This window comes from Chenopodium album, chromosome 1, assembly GCF_948465745.1.
Source record: "Chenopodium album chromosome 1, dcCheAlbu1.1, whole genome shotgun sequence".
NCBI classification, from domain to species: domain Eukaryota; kingdom Viridiplantae; phylum Streptophyta; class Magnoliopsida; order Caryophyllales; family Amaranthaceae; genus Chenopodium; species Chenopodium album.
In genome coordinates, this window is record NC_137834.1 from 13,161,644 (window position 1) to 13,179,781 (window position 18,138).

At 37.1% G+C, this 18,138-nt stretch overlaps 1 protein-coding gene and 1 pseudogene across 1 annotated transcript; one reads left to right on the top strand and one right to left on the bottom strand.

Annotated features, from left to right (window-relative positions):
* Nucleotides 1-562: 562 nt before the first annotated feature.
* LOC145564760 (uncharacterized) lies at nt 563-4,895 on the top strand. The gene is made up of 14 exons (XM_081624989.1): nt 563-894; nt 1,039-1,191; nt 1,310-1,408; nt 2,141-2,242; nt 2,382-2,525; nt 2,880-2,974; nt 3,114-3,243; nt 3,359-3,463; nt 3,829-3,935; nt 4,020-4,071; nt 4,153-4,242; nt 4,401-4,485; nt 4,572-4,636; nt 4,720-4,895. Exons 1-14 carry the CDS (start codon nt 796-798, stop codon nt 4,804-4,806), a joined length of 1,413 nt encoding a protein of 470 aa, XP_081481115.1. The 5' UTR covers nt 563-795; the 3' UTR covers nt 4,807-4,895.
* A 533-nt stretch (nt 4,896-5,428) lies between these two features.
* Nucleotides 5,429-7,803, bottom strand: LOC145564842 (LEAF RUST 10 DISEASE-RESISTANCE LOCUS RECEPTOR-LIKE PROTEIN KINASE-like 1.5 pseudogene; annotated as a pseudogene).
* Between the last annotated feature and the right edge of the window lie 10,335 nt (nt 7,804-18,138).

Sequence of the window (18,138 nt, forward strand, 5' to 3'; positions counted from 1 at the left end):
GTAATATGAAGTATTATCATTTTTAATAAACCTCATGCACTTGGCGAAATTCATACGACGCTAATATTATTAATATAATATTTTATGTTTATTATACAAAAAGTAGTATAAGGCGGAATAAGACGGCTGATGGGGCAGGGCGGGGATAGGTGGATTTATTCTAAATCCATATTGGCCCCACCATCCATGGCGAGTACAGTTTTATTTATACCCATCCTCGTCCCACCACCTGCCAAACCTCCCTCCATCCTTGCCCCATTGAGGCGGGGATAGGGCGGATCTCCTATTTACCCGACCCACTACCATTCTTAATAGAGTTTAATAAGGGTAATTTTATAATTTTATTACTTATCTCTAATTTATTTCGCATACTTACCAAACATGGGATAAAAACTACTCGTGTTTATTTTTGTCCCACCTTTCAATTTCCATTTTTATCCTCCGTCATTATCCCTTTTATTTCTATCCCTCCAAGCAAACACCTTAAATGACACTAGCAGCAAAACTAAACGCCAGGATATCAAGATTAGTGCCCTTTATTTGGGGGGGGGTTCTTGATTTAATTTTAAAAAAAACGAGTAGTAATTAACTTTTTGTGGTATGAAGTATAAACCCACTCACAATAATTTTGCCTAAATCAACATTTCCATCAACAACAAACAAAAAACACTTAACAAAAATTCCCAAACTACAAGTCTACAACATCATTCTCATTCGGTGGAGTTTCAAGTCTTGTAACACTCTCTCTCGTCATTCATCACTGAAACACATCCAATTTTCTAGAGAGAGAAAATCATGGGAAAAGAAGAAGCTTTGAAGTTTGACAAATGGGGATATCCAGTCAATACTACTTCTAATCACTGTATTTCTGCCATTAATGATTTCTATGACCAGGTTTTCTTCAATTGATTAATCCATTTTTGGGATTAATTTTTGAATTAATTGTTATTTAATTGTTGTGTCCGCAAGGATAAAAATGATGTAAGGTGTCGTTGTGAAGTTAATTGATTAATTGGGTCATGTTTAATTTGATTGAAGGTGTTGAATTATGGGAGAAAGAGGTCAATCATATTGGATGCTCCAGTTCATGATGAAAGCTGTGTTTTAGGGAATACCTTGGCTGCCCATTTCTCTTTCTCAAGTCACCCTTCTGAAGCTCTTTCATTTCTTCAATCTGCCAAGTCCCACTATGTAAGTATTTTAAAAAATTAATAAAAATTTTGTTACTCTAATAATTAATTTTAAAATTATTTGCTAATTGTTAAGAGTTAAAGTTGTGATTTTTAATTTGTTGGGGTTTATGATGCAGGATGAAGCAACAGATTATGAGAAAGCAGTGTTTGATGCCGTTTCGTGTATGATTTCTGATGATATGGATGATGATGTAGCACTAGAGTTCCATTTTAAGGTTTGATTTTATTGAGTCTTTAGAAATTTGTTTAAATAACGTTACTTTGTTTAACAATTGATCATGTCCTGTTTTTGGATTTCGCTTTTATTCGTTACATTTTGGAGTGGTCCTATGAAAGCTATGATGTTTAGCTTACTAAATTATACTCAGATTATTTTGTTGAGATTTATTAGTTTTGGCATTAACTAACACTGGAGAAGGAAAATAGATTATTAATTGCGAAATTCTGTCTTCAATCCTTTATATCTTTAATTGTTTATTGTTTAAAACTATTAAAATTATGTGGTTTAAAAATATTTTATAAAGATGAATCCAATCAGATCCAACATAACTATGATTTTATTACGAAGTTTGTATAAATAGCACACAATGGTCAAAATGACTGGATAATTAGTGTAAAGTCAAATGGAATAACTAGTAAAATGGAAGGGTATATGATTTCTTCTCTGTTAAACAGATAGTGACTTTTGAGTTGGGGCTAAAGATTGAATACTGCTCATTAGTGCTTCCAAGCTAGCTAGATCAAGGCCTTAGCAAGGGGTAGTTTCATTGTAGGAATGGAGGCAAGTTATGTAAAGTAGAGTGTATTACGTCTTTGGAATATTTGATATCGGAATTATAATTAGTACTTGTATGATTTAGCAGCATAAACTTCTTGAGATTTTAGTTTTTGTAAAAGTCAGATGATTAGTTATTCCTGAGCTGTCTTTGCATATTTTTGGTTGACAGTTATTAAGGGATTTCCCAAAGGATTTATCCTCCTTGAAGAGGGCTCAAGTACTTTGCTTCTACATGGGGCTGCCTAGTCCTTCTCTTAATCTAGTGCAGCAGGTTCTCTTTCTAACGAACATTAATACATTAGAGTCTCTCTGGTGTTTCTGATCAAACAAAACAAAGGATTACTCTACTTGTATACCTGAACCTGTGATTGACTTTGAAACTTTGCTACCAATTTCATTGATTCATTTAGGTACTACCCGAGAATGAAGAGGAAGCTTACATTCATGGCATGCTCTCTTTTCCTCTGTTGGAGCTCGGACAGATGGAGGAAGCTGAAAGAGCTGCTAGAAAGGCACTTGAGATCAACAAGCAAGATGTTTGGGCACAACATTGTGTGAGTCAAACCTTTTAGCACCTTTTTCAGAAATTTTAAAGTACCTTTACTTCAGTATGTCATATGTACTTGACTCTTTTATCAATTTCCATTTTACTGTTAGGCCTAATCTAGTCGAAGCCTCAGCATAATGGTACTGGATCTATACCCATTTCTCTTCAATTGGGTTCAATTCTCTGTCGTTTCATTCCTGTAAAGCCATAGACCATATTATGGCTTAGTAGCAAGTGGCTTGGTGTATGAGGAACTCAATTTTGCATTTGTGCCAATTTGAATTTGTTGTCAGATACAATTTTTAGTGTGCTGTGTGTATCATGGTGATGGAACATCAGCTAACACATTCTGTCAATGCAGCTGTGCCATGTTCTTCAACATGAATGTCGTTTTGCTGAAGCTGTACAGTTCATGGAAGATTGCTCGCCTTCATGGAGTTCCTGTTCGTCATTCATGTATGAATTTTGTTAGTATTGCAATCTCCTTCATGAGTATATCCTGTCAATGCTACTTTGTACATCTGATTTTATTATACAAAGTATTGTATAACTTTGCTTTGTCATTCTGTGCTAAGGACTAGTTATTGGCCCCCAGGTACACACATAATTGGTGGCACGTTGCTCTTTGTTACTTGGAAGGTCATTCTCCAGTAGCAAAGGTCTTAGATGTGTATGACCATTGTATAATGAGGGAAATAGATAGAACTGATGCGACACGCCCAGAGGTTTAATAATTTTCCCTTATGTTACATGACACTTGTACATATTGTTCAAGCTCTTTTTTTTTTTCCCAACATGGGTTTTTTTTTTTTTTTTTTTTTTTTTTTTTTCGGGTTTCAGGTCTATTTAAATGCATTGGGATTACTATTGAGATTACATATACGAGGTCAGATAACTCTATTTGAGGATCGTTTGAAGAATTTAGCTGAACTTTTGACTGATAAAGTGAGTAAAGTGATCAATTTTCTGCAGTGTATTGTCAAAGCCTTATACAATTATAGCAGTTGTTTGAAATATTTTTCAGGTGTTGGCCTTGTAGATTTGTATTGCACAATGTTTTAATGCCTCATATGGCAAGGTTTTTGGAATTTCTTTATTACAAACTAATACTCTATATTTGTATATGAAGATAATGTCTACGGTTACTTGTCGTTTCAACACAACTTGTCAAAACTTTTTGCAACTACCTTCTTAATAAAGTCTCTCTTTTATGAAATTATCTAAAAAAAACTACTTGGAAGTGTCGTGCTTATGTTATATTCAGAAGAGAATTAGAGTAACTAATACTTGCTGTTTCTTGGTTGTGTTAGTCGCTTTGGTACTTGGAATGGCAGCTTGATTTGTTCATATTATGGGCTTTAACAAATACGGATAAGCTTCCTGCGGCACAAGAGTTGCTTAAAGGTTTGAAGCTCAGGTCAGACATTTGGAAATCTTTTCCTTTCTTCGTGCATTGTGTTGAGTGTATGGAGACTTGACTTACATTTTATTTTTTATGTAGAGTGTCAAATATGAGCGATAAGAAACAGCAGCAGTTTCAAAGAGGGCTCTGTGTATGTCAATTGTTATTTTGGGATTCAATCATTATTTATGTACATTTTTCTAATTAGATTCTTATTTCAATGTTTGTTCAGCTTGCCGAAACTATATACGAGTATGGTAGAGGTAATGACGAACGTGCCCTACAGCTCCTGGGTTCAGATTTTGATGCATGTGATTATAAGGTAATTTACAGCCTATTACTTGATCCAATTATTCAGAACATTCTCTAGTGCTCACCATACGAATTCAAGGCCTTAGAATATTATAGTACTAAATTGCTAAGTACTATATGCTATTGGCTTCATATTGCTGAAATGAAATAATGCCTCATGACTCCAAGGCAATAGGAGCATCCGATGAGCAAATTGATGTGTTTAATGAAGTTTGGTATATCTTACTACTGAATACTGGAAAAGCTGCGAAAGGTACGACTTTGATGCAGAGAACGTTTGGCTGCTTTCATAGTGGATTCTTGACTTACTGCCTTTAATTTGTGTGATGTTTAATGTAGTGATAGAGGCAATTGAGAAACGACTTAAGACGAGGGATGGTGTGCCCTTTTTATGGCGTCTATTGGTATGGATTCGTATCTTCCTTCAAAATTTGTTAATTGTGGCAAGGAGTTGCTATTTGAAATGTTTGCTATATTTGTATTTCAGGAGAAAGGATACTCAATGATGGGCAGGGAGGAAGCTGTGAGAGCAGCTGATAAGGCAAACCATCTGGAGAGGATATATTTTCAGTAGCTGTATGTATGTACTATGTATTTAGTTAAACAAGGGGATGCATCCCCTTCAAAGAATGCATAGAGTGCATATTGATATGATGGTGTAAAGTAGTGAATAAAAGTGGTTGTAAGAAACATGTAAAGATCGAACAAGCCATTTTAGACATCAAGGGTGAACGATTGTCAATTGACATAGTTGTTGCACCAATGATCCATACCATGCTTTAAATAAAGACTTAATTGGCTTAAAATTTGCAGGTTTATACATCACATTGCAGTACTCATTCTGTGTATACAAGCTAGTCAGGCTGTTACTGGGGTTCTCAACAATGACAAAATCACAGCAAAGTCGTATTTAATTTACCGAAGAGGACTTCAAGTTTGGTCTATCGCATTGGTCTGCAAGTATTTAGGTATAGTTTGGCTACTATCTGTGGAGAAAGAGGCAGATAGCTAAACCCAAGAGGTCAAGAGTCGGAAAAGCTATCAAAAAAATTCCAAGCAAGCAAAAGATGGTGAGGTTCTTTTGGGGGTTGCAAGCTCATCCGACGATGGTGGTCTTGATTGTGTCAATTTCCCACCAATGCTATGACTACGAATTTCGGGTAATATAAGATCTACTCGTATAACAAAAGCAAAAGGTTGGCTATGATTAATTTTGTGCTTTGTTGAAAAATAGAACAAATCAAGTGCCCAATCTTAAAATTTAGCAACAAACTTTCCATTTTATCGTATCAAATACACTTGAATTGGTGATAATGATGATGTAATATATTACAATGTGGCATCATACAAATATCCAACCTAATTATCTCATCTCTTTTCCCATCATAACAATTATAAGATTGATCACAAAACCCTCCAAAAACCCCCAACAAAGTCATTAAGGATATGATATAGTATAGTGGTACAAAATTACAGAAGAAGAGGTTTAACATCAAAAACCCACTTAATACCATCACACAACCCTCCCAGTCTCACCCCTCCGCTGCTGCAGGGACCACCACGACGCTAGAATTAGAAACTCTAACCCCACGGATACGGCTCCATATTCTTCGTAGCTCCGCCACGACTTCCCGTGCATCAGGTCGATCATCTTTATCATCGGCCACACACCGGAACGCTAGCTCAGCAACTGCCGCAACACTCTCAACCACAGCAGGCCCTTCGGCCGCCAATGTGGGATCTACCACTTGGTCCAACAACCCAATTTGAATTCTAGCTACTACCATATCCACCAACCCCACCTCCCTTTTTTCTCTCCTTAGGTCAACCGCCTTCAACCCAGTAATCAGTTCCAAAAGCACAACCCCAAAACTAAACACATCACTCTTCTCGGTTAACCGAAACGACTTATGATAATCCGGGTCTAAGTAACCCGGAGTACCCTGCGGTCCAGTCCACACACAACCCGAAGATGATCCGGGTAATTCCCCGGATAAATTCTTCTCCGGACACACCAACAACCTCGACAAACCAAAATCCCCTACTCGAACCCGCATATACTGATCAACAAATATATTAGTAGCAGTAATATCGCGGTGAACCACCGCCGGTTGGACCGTAAAATGGAGGTACTCAATCGCAATGGCAATCTGCAATGCAACATCAACCCGTGTCGGCCAACTCAACGAACCGGATATCTGCCGATTCGGACCATGTAAATGGTCAGCTAATGTACCATTAGGAATGTAATCATACACCAATAATAAACCACGTGGATCACTACAATACCCATGAAGTTTAACTAAATTTGGATGTTCAATTGATGATAGTATCAAGATTTCATTACAAAACGACTTCGTTGGGACGGCTTTACCACCGTGTCGATGCAAGTACTTCACAGCAACGGTCCGACCATCGTAAAGCTTCCCTAAAAACACCGACCCGAACCCACCATCGCCGATCTTCCTATTCGGGTCGAACCGGTTGGTGGAAGATTCGAGCTCCTCGTATGTGAAAACCGGCGGAAGGAGCGAGGCGGACCGATGATTGTGTAGAAAAACTGTCATCGGATCCTCCAACATTGCTCCATTATTACCACCACCATTGCCTCCGAAACGCCCGTTTCGGAGCGCGAACAACGAAACCCCAACGAAGCAAAGCAAACACATTAGCACAACCGCAGATGTAAACTCCGCAATATGCTTCTTGTGCTGGACCCACAAAGAAGGAGGAGGGAGGATGCTTTCGTGAAGACACAAGAACTGTTTATTCGGGTCGGATGAATTGAACCCGCAAACCCCATTTCGATTCAACCGGCAATCATTGCACTTGTTGAAGAACTCATCATGGGTCAGCTCAAACTCCACTTGAATCCCGTACTTTAGAAATTTATCCAAATATCCGATAACATCGTTTTGGCACCCTTGTTCGGTTGCGGGCTGAGATGACGGACCGCAACCGGGGGTAAGCCGAAGCGGGTGTTTGATCAACGAGCAATGCCAAGGACAGAGCTCACAATCAGGCAAAGAGAGAGTAGGACATGGTTTGAGAAAAGAAAGACGAGAGCAGGAAGTATCAGTGATTTTGAAAGGGGTGTTAGTTAGATTAATGGGGTGAGGAGGGATAGAAGAGGAGAGAGAAGAGCAGGTATTGTGAGGGGAGGAGAGAGAAAGAGGAGAGAGAAGGAGGGAAGAGGAAAAAGGGTCATAACTGAGGAGAGAGAAAGAGAGGTTGTTGATGATGAGATAAGAAGAAGAGTTGGGAGAGCAGTGAAGGTGGAAGTCAGGGTGGCCGCAGCCGGGAGTGGTGGAGAATGGGTATGGTGGTGTGGTGTTGAACGGCGGACAGTGCAGTGGTTGCGCGGTGGTTGAGCAGGTGTGGTTGTGGCGGTGATGATATGGATTAAACTCGGCTGATGAAAATGGTAATAAGAAAAGGAAGATGAAGAAAGGAGGCATGGAGTAATGTGGGCATGAAAGTGGAATTGAAGGAAAGAGATCTAATCTTAATTTACAGGAAGAAGGGGAAGTGTGGTTTTGAGGAGAGAGAAAGAGTGAAAGGGGTCACGTGAACAAAGATTTAAAAAAAAAGGAGAGAGAAGGGGGGAACACAAATGTTGAAAACGGAGGGATTTTACTTTTCTTCTACGGAGAAATGAGAAAAAGAGAAGGGGGTGTTGCCTGTTGGAGTCGTAGTCTTTGTTTATTGCTTTGGTTAGGTTTCCCTAGGATGGAAGCTACACTCGATTTTTGTGACTAGGATTTGCTTTTTTTTTTTTTTTTTACTCGTACTGTGGAGTAGTATTATTTTCATGAATTGTGATTAAAGGACTAATGATTTACTTATTGAAATTATATTCGTGGAGTATCTCATTAAGTGATTTTTACATGAAAATAGAGAAAATCAAGAAACAATTGTGCCTTGAAGGCTTGAATTCCCCTAATAATAATTAGGTTTTCAATAACTCTATAGCTCTTACGTAGTTCTCCATGAAATCTTAAATCCCCAAATACGAAGTAATAAGGATTTCAAGAACTCTAGTTCTTAAGTAATTCTCAATAAAATTTTAATTGTTTTCGAGAGTCACCTTCATCTCAAATTGTGTAACATGTGTTCATAATGGATAATGAATCTCTAAGGGTCTGTTCTCATAGACTGAACTGAACTGAATTGAGCTGAACTGAACTGAATTGAAATGAATATTTTATAAGAGAAGGAAATTAGAGGCTGAACTAAACTGAAATGAACTCAACTGAAAATAAACGTATGAGAAAAGGCCCTAACTTGTTATTGGCCCTATTTGGTAATAACCTAGTCACGTAACTGATTGATGTAGTTAGTTGTACTCCCTCCGTTCCTTAATACAAAGTCTCTTTTAGTTTTTGCGCGAAAATTGAGAAAATTGTAAATTCTTTAAAACTAATGATTAAAAGTACATATGTGCATGTGAGGTTAGAGAGAGATAGAGAGAAAAAAAAAAGTAGTTAGGAATAATTGAAGAGATAAGGAGAGAAAGTATTGGGAATTGACGTTAAAAGTACAAAAATAGTAATGAAAAAAAATGACAACTCATCAAAAAGAGAATAATAATGTCAAAAAATACAACATTTAAATAGAAAGGGGATGGAGAGAGTATTAACTAAGTTTGACTAGTTAGTGGTAAATAGCTAATTGTGCAAAAACTATTTGGTAAATAGTTGTTTCAGTGTATTTAATGTCCAAAACGCTAATTATTTAACAAGCTAATTTCAAAACCTCCTATAATCAGGTTTTTCTAAAAGAGCTTTTTGGACTCACATCTCTCAACAAACTATTGACCAAACATCCAAATTAGCTTTTTTCAATGGTTAAACCTCTAATAGGACTTAATAAGCTAAAAGCTTTTGAAAAAGCTCTTTACCAAACAAGCTAAGGTCATTGCTCACATTAATCACATACAAGTATATTTTCAATGAGGTATTTTTGAGTAGATATTGAAGGTGTCCGATATAGAGATATTCCGCGATAGTAGAGGGAGCGAGGGAAAAGCCTTTAAGAGGTGTGTATTTAGGATGCTCAAGACCTTTGGTAATTTAAGTTTTATTTTAGGTTAAAGGCCTTTTCAATATGTAAATAGGGGATTAGGGGTGGAAAATCATTTTGAATTGGTTTTATTAAGGTTATTTATACCTCTACTTATTCTGTTGTGTGGGCAACAAAACACTATCGTAGCATCACAAGTAGTAATACAGAGACATTTTACTTTTTACACTACATGTACATTCTTTACTTTCATAAGTAGCCATACAAAGATATTTTACACTTTACATAAATTTATTAACAAATTGTAATTATGTACGAGTAGTTTAAATCAATTCAACTATAAAGTTGTTTGTTAATAATTAGCTATATTTATACTGATAGTACATACAAAAGTAGTAAATTATCTGAATTTCAAGTACAATAATTTCTTTAAGACGAGCTAGATCTGGAGTAATATCTTACTAAAATTTGCAAATCAAATAAATTTCAATGTCCTTATTTAATACTCCCTCCGTCCCTAAATTACATTCCTCCTTTCTATTTTTGGTATTCCAAAATTACATTCCTCCTTTCTATTTTTGGTAAGTTTTTTTTTAGTAAATCAACTCTCTTTTTCTGTTTTATATTTAATGTTTTCTCACTCATCCTTACCTAATCTCACTCATAATCTTTGTGCCAAATTATAATGAATATGATTGGTTAAAAATTTTCAATTAGGAGCATGTGATTGGTCTTTTTTTTTTGCAAAAGATTGATGACATGTCATGAGAAATAACTAACCTATCTTTGTACTTCTCATTGCATTATCTAATTATTGTTATTTGTGTTATTCTTTCCTCCTTAATTCCCGTGTAAATTTCCAAAGAGAAATGTAATTTAGGGACGGAGGGAGTACCGTAGTATTACTCCGTAGTAAATGATTTGGGTTGCACAAATGCATAACATATTGGTTCTAATGGTTGGTTTAATGATTTCTGTTAATAGTGGGGGTTGTTGCACGAGCTCTTGCATAAGGTAGGCCTCAGCCTGTCAAAAAGCAGTGAAGAAAGTCAGTTCTTACAGTACTCGTTGTTGTCAACCGCACCAAATTTTTGCTTTATTGACATTTGGGTAATTTTGTTTTTTTGATGAGGAATTAGAATTAGATTCACATTTGACATTTTTACATTTCTCTAATAATATCGTACGGAATACTCTTTGATTTTTATAATAGCACGGTGAGTCATTTTAATAATTGATTGTGTTTTGTACCTGATTTAAAACATATTTAAATGTTTAAATTTCACATTTTACTGTAATAATTACTTTCTCCATTCTTTATTACTTGATATGCTTTGACTTTTATACTATTTATCATCTTTTCTTTGACCGTCTTTTGTGAATAATATGTAAGAAAAAATATATTTATGTATGATTTTTTTGGATTCGTCTCAATAAGTACTATCATGTATAACTTTAATAATTTTTACTTATGGAGAATTTAAATTATTGATCGTTAAAGTTTTACATTGGCAAACGTGATAAAAGAAACAGGTCAAGTAAAAAAAACAAAGGAAGTAATTAAGTCTTGTACAAATATTCAAGTAATAAGTTTATAATTCTTGCTTATACTTAAGTTGCCATCATTGGGAAGCATTTTCGATTTATTCCCATACATTGCAAGTACATGTTTACTTGTTTAGCTCTCTAAATCACTATGACAGCTGAAATATTGGATGGAGCTCCTTTTTCTATCACCCTTTATTAGATTAAGTAAATGACTCGCGCTCCTTGCTAACCTGCTATTAGTAAGTTGGCAAAAAATACATTATTTAGCAAGATACTATGTATAATAGTAGTAATAAGGGACTGTTATCTTCAACTTATTTTCAGTTCAGTTCAATTTATTCAATTTAGTTCAATTCAGTTCAGTTATTAATTTCATTCTCTTAAAAAATATTCAGTTCAGTTTAATTCAGTTTGGCTCGAAAAAGTTCAGTTCAGTGAATCAAAACAGACCTTAAATTATTTTCTACGGCAACCTCTCCAAACCCATATTCGGCCCTTCAACCAAAGAAAGGCATATTAATCTAGTCCCATCACGATCCGAAGACTAGACTTGTCACTTCCTTGGTCCGCATTATTAATTTATAATTCATGAAGCGGTTAAGAGTCTACATCTTTTAAAAACTAACCTATTTAAGATCTAATAATAATCTGCTGACTTGTACCAACTTAACTCAATTGACCTAAAACTACATTATATTGATGTACGAAGTAGGTTAATTGAGTGTTTGAAAAAAAAAAGTAGCTTAATTGAGAATTAGAGATTTTAACTTAAACCGCACGGCCGCACCCAACCCAAGTAGACCTGATTCTCAATATATATAAACCCGATGATTAAGAAATTAAACAAAATCCATATATGTCAAACCGAAAATGATCCGGAATAAATTGAAATGCATATATAATTCGAGATGAAATGAGCAAAACTCTAGAAGAAATGGAAATGAGCTAGTTGAAGCATAATTCGATGTGTTGAAAAATGTGCAAAAAGGGTTTAAAGAAAAAGACAATAATATATTTTCCTATATTCCTAACACCCTCCCGCAATCGTAACGGCAGTAACACGAACATTACGATTGGAAATTTTTTAATTTGTTGAAGTCGAGATGCACTCTTGTGATGTTGCCTTCAATTTTTTTTTTTTTTTTTTTACTTTTGCTACCACGGCCCTTTGCTGGTCTCCATGGTCTTATGTCACGGCCCTTTGCTGGTGTCCGTGGTCTTTTGTCACGGCCCTTTGCTGGTATCCGTGGTCTTCTTTGCCACGACCCTTTGCTGGTGTCCGTAATCTTCTTTGCCACGGCCCTTTGCTGGTGTCCGTGATCTTCTTATGTCAGGCCCTTCGCTGGTGTCCGTGGTCTTTTGCAATTTTTTTTAAAATAATAAACAATACGTCAAACGTGGCTTTTCTTCATCTCCATGAAGATGCAATAATGGAGGAAGCACACTCAAACAGTACAATCTTACCAAATCACATATGATCATTCATATTGATCACATACACCAATAATAACCCACGTATTTATTCCAAAAAAAAAAACAGATTAAATAAAAAAATAGAAATTTCAAAGAGCAATACTATTGCATAGCGGAAGCAAATTTATGAATCCCACCGGTGGGTTTAATATTCTAACCCACCAGCAGGGGGAGAATTTGTGTGAACGGTCCCAAGATTTAACCTGCTCTTGATACCATGACAAATTATTTATGTGAGAATGAAGTGAATTGTATTGATGATCTTGGCTAATATTTATAGCCTACAAAAGATAACCTACACAATATAAACTCTATCATATAAACTTCCATAAATCTATCTCGAAATATCACTAAGATATATTATTATCCTAAATATAATATCATAAGATCTATATGGAAAATATATCACAATAATATATTTTCCTATATTTCTAACAGCTACACAATTAATTCATTAAAAAACTGGTACCAAGAAGAAGGGTTCAAGAGAGCAGGCATGTTACATGTAGTCATGTACAACCTTGTTGTATTTCCATTTGTTTAAAAATGTATGACATGTTCTAGAGCCCAACATGCAGCAGCTCCAATAACATTATTTTGTACTTGTATCTCATGGACTCGTGGTCATTTGACTCATTTCTCATAGTGATGTTACACATACAATGGTAGGTGTTGTATGAATGGTGGTATATGGTAGCCCACAGGGCCGTCTCAAATAATTTAGAGGTCATGTTCTAATTATAATTAAGATGCCTTTAAAATTAATTTTTTCTTTTTGAAGATTAATTTGGTATTGTTTCTTGAAACTTAAAATTTATTTAATTAATCTATAATACTCCACTATTTATCTTATGTTTGACTTAATTTTGGGCATAAAATAAAACCTGTATATTGTCGTCTTTCAAAAAAAAAAAAAACTTGTATATTGTCATTAATAAATACTCCGTAAATTTCAAACCGAAATCGTTTAACTGTCCGAAACAAACCGACCCAAATGAAAACCGAATCAATTAAAAACCGTTTTTTAAAACCGAAAACCGACCCGAACCGTATGTGAATGAACCCGAAACCGAACCGATCTGAATAACGTTACACCGTATAAGAACCGAACCCGTTTATGAACCGAACCAGTTCTAAACCGAACTGAAATCAAACCGAACCGAAAAAGAACCGAACTGTTTCTAACTCGAAACCGCTTTCAACCCGAAACCGTTTGAACCGAGATAAAAACCGTTTAAACCGAACCGTTAACAACCCGCGACCCATTTGTAGTCTTTGTACCGAACTGTATATAAACCGAACCGCTTGCAAACCGAATCGTTTAATGAACCGGACCGCTTATAAACAAATCGACTACAAACTAGTAAGATCGGTATGGCTAAACATGAAACAGAATATGATATGTATTTATAAAATCAATGAGAATTTGTATAAAATATGATGCCTATTTAAGAAAGGATGAAGTCTTAACTTAATATAAAACTTGTTAACCAACAAAAGGTTAGCAAGTACTATCAAATTTCATACCAAAACCATTTAACTGCCCGAATCCAAACGACTCGATAAACAATCGATTTTTTGAAACCGAAAACCGACTCGAACCGTAATTTAGTATACTCGAAATGGAACCGATCCGAATAACGTTAAACCGTAGAAGAACCGAACCAGCTATAAACTGAACCGAAAAAGAACTGAACTAGTTATATACTGAACCGAACTGTTTCTAACCTGTGGGGAATAGTTTCAAGCCTTTAAAATCCCACTAGCTTGAACCCCACTGTGATCATACACTAAAGTACGGTGGCGTCCAAAAGGGAAGAAGATAGAGCAAAAGAGTCGCCAACAAGTTTTTAAGGAACTTGTAAACCGTTCACGAGGTGAAGGTTACACCCCTTAACGATCCAAGAGATCGTCAACTCCATAAGGTCATGAACCAAATAAGGGTTCGGGGATGATGGTACAAATCCAACCTAAAAAAGATTGAACCTGCCCTAATAATAGGCCTCTACTTTATTCTGCTCGTATTCATGTGCGCTTTCTGACTAACATACAATCAATAGGATTAACCCTAAACCTGTTTAATCTATGTTGGTTGAATATAATGCACAAACAAACTATTATTGGCGATCACTTGAATTATAATCACATTAACCCTAACAAGATTATTAATTATCTTATTAAGCGTGATTGCAAATACCAATTCCCTTTAACATGCAACAAAGATGATCAAGCAATAACAATATAAAATATGATACATATCAAGCAACATAATAAATAATCAATCATAATAATAATTATAATAATATCAATCATAATCATGTTAAAGCATAGCAAGATCCTAGGCATGATACTAACAAGATTAATAACAAACCCTAGCATGTCACTAAACAATAAAAATAAAAGCTTTAGCCCTAACATGATACTAACATGAATTAACATCAGAAAGAATATAGGAAGCATCGTAGCAATCATATTTAATATTAAAGATACCCTAGACATGATACTAGGAATCATAATAACAACCTAAACATGATATCTACATCATTAATCAATTAAAATCGATAAAGTACTTACTTGGATGCCTCGTACCTCTTTCTAATTACAAAATACACACGTTAGTAACTTCAAGGAAAATAATAAACAAACAATTAAATTAAATAATTGAAAGAGAGATTTGGGACCAAACCCTCAGAAATTAAAACCTTTCACGTCTAGGGCGAATGCAACTTCGAATATGGCTAGGTGTATCAAGATCTTGCGAATGCGGAATTTTGTATTAAAAAACAAAGAAGAGAGAATGCATGAATTAATGGTATTGAAAATTGATGAACGATAATTGTAGATGAATGAATATGGACAATCCGTGAATCTTGATTCATGAAACCGGAGTTTTGATACGATATTTATAGAGAAAATCATCCAAAAAAGATAATTTATCAAAACAGAGTCTGAAGACCAAAAAAACACCTTGGCGCCAGCCCTGGCTCATTGGCGCCAGGACCAGTGGCTAGCGCGAGGCGCCAATACTGGCGTCTGGCGCCAATCCTGATTCCAGGCGCCAAGGCCTGGGGTTGGACGCCAATTTGGATTTCAACGCGTTTTCGAAAAACTGATAAACTTACCGTACTGAAAGATAAAATAATATAATTTCAGTCGAAAATGCTATTTGATCTAATTAAAACTCTGAAGAATCCTAATTGAATTAAGAATGATAAAACCTTCTAGAATGTTCTAGAAGACCAAAACCATTCCTAATTACATTAGGAATGATAAATCATATTAGGCCCTCCCCTAGATCATTGGGCCGTACTTAAAACTCAAACCGGGCCCAGTTTAGTAAATTGGCCATAAATTCCTCAATATTCATCGGAATTGGGCTTATAATATATCGTTGGAAAGGTCTTTGCAAGCCCCATCCAACTACACCACTATTGGACCCATATCATGGACCAACCAAACTGGATTGGCTGTTTTCTCAAAATAAAGTTTTCAAAAACAGAGAGAAGAGAAAAGAAAAGAAATAAAACTTTCCGCAACACTAGACCTTTCCACACTTTCGTTTCATTCGATTATGATTCGACGTGAAAGGTACTCATCACTGGGTTTGGTTTTGGGGAGACACAAATGGGTGTCTACAGAAGCCCCCACTTTGACTGAGTTTGGAGAAACGCAAGTTTCGAAAACGAAAGTCAAAGTATCGATAGGGACGGAGAATGATTCAGAACGTTCTGCGATCCTAAATCAATCTTGCAACGCCGATACCTGCAAAACTAGCGTTAGTTAAACAGATAAAAGAGTTAAGAAACGCGTATCTTGCACCGTCGAGCACACGTCTCTGAAAGTAACTGATTTGTTTTGATGACCTCCTGCAAGCTGGAGAATGCCATCCCGCTTGAAAACCGCTACGCCTTGTAACTGCTTCCAAATTAGAAGATTGCTTCGCCTGAAACTACCTTCTCCGCTGTGATAATATTCCACGTCTAAGGGAATATCATCGAAAATTATTTCTCTTGAAATAATTCTCATCCGCATTATGATCATCTTCCATGCCTTAGGAATTATGATCGAAGACAATTTCGCCCTGAAATTACCTTCAGTTGTTTGTGACAACTTTCCGCAAGCTAGGGAATGATGCAGAAGACATCTTCTCTTGAAGTCATCCTCACTTGATGCGATAATCTCCCAAAGGAAAATACCGAAGATCCACGCCTGTCGATCTTTAAAAGTTCGCCTGAACCTTGCCTTTGCTATGCCTGTATGTCGGCGCTCTTTGCTCTGAACCTGTATGTCGGTGCTTTATGCTCTTGAACCTGTATGTCGGTGCTTTTTGCTACTGAGCCAATTCTTAGGCGCTTTAAGCTAAGTGAGACGATCTTTTCATCAAGTCGATCACTTTATGTAATCAAGCCGATTACTTAATCATGTCAAATTGCTTAGAGGGGCTAACTGACATACCAAGGAACCCAAAATATGTTGCAGAAAGCTATCACAACCCCAACAGGTGGCTGGCTTGTAATCCCCCATATTTTTAAATATATTATAAATGAAATTATATATTATTTATAATATTTATTTGTATTTTTTCGGAATTTAATTTCAAAAGTTTCAAATTATTTTTGGGGTTGATAAACGATTTTATTACAAAGAACTTTTTATGAACCTTTCTTCTATAATTTGTATAGGATGCATATCGCCAGAGATCGAGAGACGAGACTCCTATGGGAGTCTTGCGGACTGGTTGCCCTGTTCGAGACCTCCGAGGCTATGGCTGCCTCCAGGGGGGTCACCACGTAGTACGCGCTCTGGTGGAATTCTTTTGGGACACCACCAACACCTTTCATTTTCCTTGGGGTGAGATGATGGTCACTCCTACAGACTTCAGTCTCATCATAGGACTGGAGTTCTCTTCTATGCCGCTGCCATTCGACGGCAGTATCGATGTATTTTCTCCAGAGGTCGAGGAGCTATTGGGGCCGATTGCTGTTCGGGCCCGAGCTGAGGTCGAGACGACTCAGTTCAGTGCTAGGGGGATTCGCCGCTCGACGCTGGCAGCGGCTCTTGATGACGATGCGACCACCCGAGAGCAGCGGGTGCGCATCTTTGTGCTGATGTTGTTGTCAGGGACAGTCTCCCCTGACAGGGGTAGTAGGGCGTTGCTTTACTACCTCCCTGCTGTTCGCGATCTCCGGCGGATCGGGACTTTTGACTGGGCCAGCTTGGCCTATACTGACTTCGTTCGCGCGCTGAGGGACTCGTGTCGCCACCGGTCCTTTAGGACAAATGTTGCTCTGTCTGCTTTCTGGAAAGTCGTAGAGGTAAACATTATTCCCTATAAAGTCTAGCCCTATATGTTAGGCAGCATTTACTCATACTTTAGCTTTTTTGTAGATCTGGTTCTATGAGTACTTTCCTTCCATTGCGCCGGCGAGACCATCGCCGAGGGGATATCCGGTGAGCGCCTCTTGGGGCGGCCACCATGTGGACCTGTCTACTGCACGTGTCCGGAGTCGGATCATCTCGGTACGACTTTGAGTGTTTATCTCGCTCTCCTGCGGTGTTTTAGACATGTTTTTATGTGATTGGTGCCTTTGTAGGGACCTGAGGTAGTATACCGACCATGGGGTGGTTGGACAGTCCCTGGATTAGCCGCGCAGTACTCTGCTGAGCGTCGCTACTTTTTGGGGACCTACGGAGCGGTTGTGTACTTAGGAGAGAGAGTTGCTAGACAGCACTCTTCCGATATTTTTGTTGTTCCTGCTCCTCCACCACGTCACATGTTTGACGAGAGAGAGTTATCGAGCATGGCTGAGGAGTCTGGTTCTCTCTGGCGGTCCCATGTGATCCTTGGGCGGAGTTATGCTGA

Bases quoted from the DNA above. Each gene is read 5' to 3' on its own strand.
- LOC145564760 (XM_081624989.1), top strand. From the start codon at position 796: ATGGGAAAAGAAGAAGCTTTGAAGTTTGACAAATGGGGATATCCAGTC. The intron at 3,464-3,828 runs GTGAGTAAAGTG...TGGTTGTGTTAG, and splicing joins CTGAACTTTTGACTGATAAA to TCGCTTTGGTACTTGGAATG. The intron at 3,936-4,019 runs GTCAGACATTTG...TTTTTTATGTAG, and splicing joins CTTAAAGGTTTGAAGCTCAG to AGTGTCAAATATGAGCGATA.